General features: G+C 36.6%; 2 protein-coding genes across 2 annotated transcripts; both read left to right on the plus strand.

Annotated features, from left to right (window-relative positions):
- The first annotated feature begins 1,232 nt into the window (after window positions 1-1,232).
- LOC117911918 (probable 2-oxoglutarate-dependent dioxygenase At5g05600) lies at window positions 1,233-2,707 on the plus strand. Its single transcript, XM_034826355.1, has 3 exons — window positions 1,233-1,749; window positions 1,830-2,157; window positions 2,258-2,707. Exons 1-3 carry the CDS (start codon window positions 1,307-1,309, stop codon window positions 2,513-2,515), a joined length of 1,029 nt encoding a protein of 342 aa, XP_034682246.1. The 5' UTR covers window positions 1,233-1,306; the 3' UTR covers window positions 2,516-2,707.
- An 858-nt stretch (window positions 2,708-3,565) lies between these two features.
- Window positions 3,566-5,080, plus strand: LOC117911514 (salicylic acid-binding protein 2-like). Its single transcript, XM_034825919.1, has 3 exons — window positions 3,566-4,283; window positions 4,391-4,522; window positions 4,612-5,080. The coding sequence occupies exons 1-3, from the start codon at window positions 3,831-3,833 to the stop codon at window positions 4,891-4,893; spliced, it is 867 nt and encodes a 288-aa protein (XP_034681810.1). The 5' UTR covers window positions 3,566-3,830; the 3' UTR covers window positions 4,894-5,080.
- Window positions 5,081-5,294: the final 214 nt, after the last annotated feature.

The following is a 5,294-nucleotide window of genomic DNA, read 5'->3' on the forward strand; positions in this document are numbered from 1 at the left end:
AAATTCTCATTCTCGAACATCTTTAAATTAAACAACTTTTTAGTTAAGTGTACCTTATTTGTTGTAGAAAGTTGTTCATACATATTGGGCAGCCATGAGAGAAGTCCTTGTGTGAGGATGAGAGCAAATGACTAACTAATGATTTAATTAATTTATATTGTTATAAGAAATTTTTAATCCTACCTTTTTCTCGCTAAAAATTTTACTTTTTTTAAACTCTTGCATTTTTCTTGAACATTTTGGACTCTTCTATTTTCTTTTTTCTTTTTTTTTTTTTAAGATCTTTTTTGTTTCTTCTTACTTGTCATGAAACTTCCACATTAATTCAAGAGAAAAAAAAAATTCTAACAAATTTCAAATCAATCTAACTATTATTTTCTTCTTTTTAACAAATTATAATTTCACCATTCTTGTGTTTTGTTTTTTCCACATTTCATGTATAATAAGATAACCAAATGAAGGATACATTTGGAACCGTTACCCAGAATAATTTTTTGTTTTTGGGAATAAAGCAATATGAAAATACTTTGATTTTCAATTGTTTCTAAAACATGTTTTTGAAAATTGTCATGACAATAAGGAATTTGTTGATAACTTATTTTAAGTATTTTTAGTCATCATTTTACCTTTTTAAAAAAAATTGTTTAAAAAAAGAATAAATACAAAAAATGATTGAAAATAAAATATTATATATAAAAATTATTTTAAAAATATTTAAAATATAAAAAAAATAAGTTTATAATAATATAAGTTTTTAAATAAACCTTTATTGTAAAAACATTATAAAAGCGTTTTAAAAATGGTTTTTAAACTTAAAAAAAAAATATTTTTTAAGAATCATTTTTAAAAGTGTTTGTAAACAATTTATCTTATCAAATTGATAACCTTTACACTCGTTGACTTTGACCTAGAATTCAAAAATATTTGTGACACCATCTTATTTAGTAATCAAACACTGATCGACTAAGCGAAAGGTGTCTTTGATCAGAGCATTAGACTCCAATTCAAATACGGATCAAACATTTGAATGTGGAGGGAACTGTCGGTAAAATCATTGAGAGAGATTCCCTTTGGGACTGCAGTATCACTTGACCAATTATCATTAATATATGCGCAATCCATGAGGTCACACCCTCAACCAAACCTTAAAACGTAACCCAAATTATGTCTAGGTTCAATGTACTAAACCAACCCCACCACACTACAAAAACCACCTGCCAAGTGGCCCAATCTCCCGTCACCATCTCTACACCTGCAGCCACCAGTGCTTAACCCCCATTTCTAACTTCTAGCCACTACCACAGCCATGGGAGAGGTCGATCCAGCCTTCATCCAAGACGCCCAACATAGGCCTAAGCTCGCTGTTATCGAAGCTGAAGGCATCCCCCTCATTGATCTCTCTTCCGCCAATGCTTCCAACCATGTTTCTCAAATAGCTGATGCATCCAAGAATTGGGGCTTCTTTCAAGTCATCAACCATGGGGTGCCCTCGGAGTCTCGCCGGAAAATTGAGGATGCGGCGAGGAAATTCTTCGCTCTGCCATTGGAGGAGAAGAGGAAGGTGAATAGAGATGAGGTGAATCCTTTGGGGTATTATGATTCCGAGCTTACCAAGAACGTTAGGGACTGGAAGGAAGTTTTTGATTTCGTGGTGTCAACCCCCACTGTGATCCCTGTTTCGCCTGATCCTGACGACAAGGAGCTCAAAGAGCTGACCAATCAGTGGCCTCAGTACCCTCCTGAATTAAGGTACAAATTTCACCAGCTACGGCACAGTCACTACACTGATTTACTTAGCTTTTTTGTTCTAATTGAACTGATTTATATAGGGAGGTATGTGAAGAATATGCTAGAGAAATGGAAAAATTAGCTTTCAAGCTGTTGGGACTCATCTCGTTGAGCTTAGGTTTGCCGGAAAACAGATTCAATCTTTTCTTTGAAGAATCAACGAACTTCGTCCGCCTCAATCACTACCCACCATGCCCCATCCCTCACCTAGCTCTGGGCGTTGGTCGCCACAAGGATGGCGGAGCCTTAACCATCCTTGCCCAGGATGATGTTGGAGGGTTGGAAGTAAAGCGAAAAACCGATGGAGAATGGATTCGAGTTAAGCCCACCCCAGATGCTTATATTATCAATGTTGGGGATATAATTCAGGTACCACCCATGAACTTTGAATTAGTACATGCTTATCAGTACAGTTTGGCTCAAGGAATTTTTCACACCCATTTTTCTAATTATACTGATGTTAATTCAGGTCTGGAGCAACGATACTTATGAGAGTGTGGAGCACAGGGTGATGGTGAATTCAGAGAGGGAAAGGTTTTCGATTCCGTTCTTTTTCAATCCCGGGCACCGTGTTTGGGTGCAGCCCTTGGAGGAGCTGACGAAGGGGGAAAAGCCAAAGTACAGAGCATACAACTGGGGAAAGTTCTTTGCTACGAGAAAGCACAGTAATTTCAAGAAGCTTGATGTGGAAAACATCCAAATTTCTCATTTCAAGGCATCAGAGTAAAAGGGTCAGTAGGACATTATCTATCTTTAATCAAGAAGAGCTTGTTTTAGCTCTCTGAAGTTCACCATGCGGTATATAGGATAAGTACATGGTGTGAAAATAATAATGTAATTTGCTTGATAAATAAGCAGCAATGCCTGCTGCATTGATGGAATAGTCATTTTCTTCCCATACCAGGAAGAGAATTAGTAACATCGATGGATCCTAAAGAAGCATATAGCACCATTAATTTATGAGGAAATTATTACAATCACCAATAATTTATGAGGAATTTGACAGCCATGGGAAAGGTTAATCCGACGATTCATCCAACACTCAAAACAGAGGCCAAACTCATGCTGCCACCGGAACTTAAAGCGAGGGATACAATTAATGTTGGTGGGTAGTGTTCATGTCATATCAAATAAATTTATGGATGGATACTCTGACTAAATAAGTCAACTCAAATATAACATAAATAATAATTGAGTTAAAAGTATAAACCCAAATACGATTTAATTATTAAACATGTAACAAGTTGAGTAATTTATTTAATAATCCGGTTGAGTCAGGTTTTATTTAAGTCAATATAATTAACTTTTTAATTTAATTGTTTTCAACTCAATTAATCATAATTATTTTAAAACATAATTATTTTAAAACATAATTATTAAATAGATGTATTTAAGTCAAATTTGTGTTGTAGGTCTTAATCCAAAAACAACTTCTTTATTAAAGGAATCATGCTAGTCTACACAGCTTTGACCAATTCAAATGGGTGAAAACATCATGTTTCAGTCAGATTGAGGTATCAAGCTTGACCAAGCCTACCCCAAAGTACCTTCAACCCGCCATGGGAAAGGTTTGGCTAACATTTTATATGTCCAAAAACCTTTACCGCATAACTTATATTAATTGAAAGATACATCTCAAGATTTGCAGAAGCAAAACCAAAAATGCCAAAAACAAATTGAGATCAGAACTCAATCCACAGATCACATTGGGAAAAGAAAATGTCTGCAGTTGCAAACCAATCCGGGCAAGAGAAGAATTCAAGGAGAGGAGTTAACTACTTCACTCTGTATATTTCATTCTTTCTTCCTTTGCATAACTTCTGTATCATTGAAAAAGAGTGTGACGCAGGTGCATGTGTCATCTTTTAAACCCTGGTAGTCAATGTGTACATGGTCTTGAATCCTTAATCCTTATTTTATTTCTAGAGTCAATTTCACAGGAAAATTTTTAATCCATTAGATTAGTAGTTGTAGTGAAAACCTACCCAATTGTGCCCTTTAAAATGATGGGGTGCTGACCATCTCTGTAACAGGAAAGGAGTATGGAGGCAGGGAAGAAGCATATGATTTTGGTTTCCTTTCTGATTTTTCTTGTTTCTTCAGTGTATCCAATGGCATCAGAGGGGAGACAGGCTAATCCCGTCAAGCACTTTGTTTTAGTTCATGGGTCTTGCCATGGTGCCTGGTCTTGGAACAAGATTGTGGCACTACTAAAATCATCTGGCCACAAAGTCACTGCTCTGGACTTGGCTGCTTCTGGAATTAGCCCAAAACAAGTGGGTGATCTGCGATTAATTTCTGAGTATTTCCAGCCACTGAGGGACTTCATGGAGTCACTCCCTGCAGATGAGAGGGTGGTTCTTGTTGGACACAGCAAGGGTGGGTTGGCCATTTCTCAGGCCATGGAGAAGTTCCCAGAAAAGGTTTCTGTAGCTGTTTTTGTTACTGCCTCAATGCCTGGTCCCACTCTCAACATTTCCACTCTCAATCAAGAGGTACTTCATACATACTATTTTTCTTTTACAGAAATTTACTTGTTGATTAAGAGGGGAAGGCTTCCCCTGTTTCTGACTTTTAGCCTGGTTTCTACTTCTTATTGAAGACATCCAGGAGACAAGTTCCTCTACTAGACAGCCAGTTCACATATGATAATGGCCCCAACAATCCTCCCACCACTTTCACCTTTGGCCCCTTGTTCTTATCACTGAATTTGTATCAGTTGAGCCCAACTGAGGTGAGAACTCCATTAATTAAGGCCTTACAACCAAAATTATGAGACCTTTCATTGTCGTTGTTATATCATTTTGGGCATAAATTTTCCAGGACTTGGCACTAGGGACTATGTTGATGAGACCCGTACGCTTGTTCAGTGAAGAAGACACGTCAAATGAGCTCATGTTGTGGAAGAAATATGCCTCGGTGAAACGTGTCTTTATTATTTCTGAGGAAGACAAGGTGATGAAAAAGGATTTTCAACTCTGGATGATCCAAAAAAACCCACCTGATGCTGTTAAAGAGATTAAAGGATCTGATCACATGGTCATGATGTCTAAGCCAAAAGAGCTTTGGGTTCACCTGCAGGCAATTGATGAGAAGTATTCTTGATGTTGTCATACCATTATGTGGAAAACGAAACAATTGAATAAGCAGGAAAAGAAAAAAGTTTCAATAGAAATTGGTAATTTGAGCTGTGGACTGATTCAAAGAAATTTTTACTAATAGAAACATCATGGTTCAGTTGTATCAATTATAAATGTATTGCAATATACAACTATATTTCAGGAGTTTTAAACAGTGTGCATAAAATCAACCTGAAGTTCAAATCATCCCAAGCTTCATATCTGCCTTTCTTCTACAGGGTCATAAGCCCTGAATTTCAGATCCAAAATCAAATTTAAAGGGGAAAGAAAGAAAGTGAAGATAAGGTGTTTTATCTTGGGAAAGTCAAGGAGGGCATCAAGGCTTTTCAGCTATGGATGATAGAAAAAAGAACAAAAAAAAAACAG

The sequence above is a fragment of the Vitis riparia genome, chromosome 3, assembly GCF_004353265.1.
Source record: "Vitis riparia cultivar Riparia Gloire de Montpellier isolate 1030 chromosome 3, EGFV_Vit.rip_1.0, whole genome shotgun sequence".
Classification (NCBI taxonomy): domain Eukaryota; kingdom Viridiplantae; phylum Streptophyta; class Magnoliopsida; order Vitales; family Vitaceae; genus Vitis; species Vitis riparia.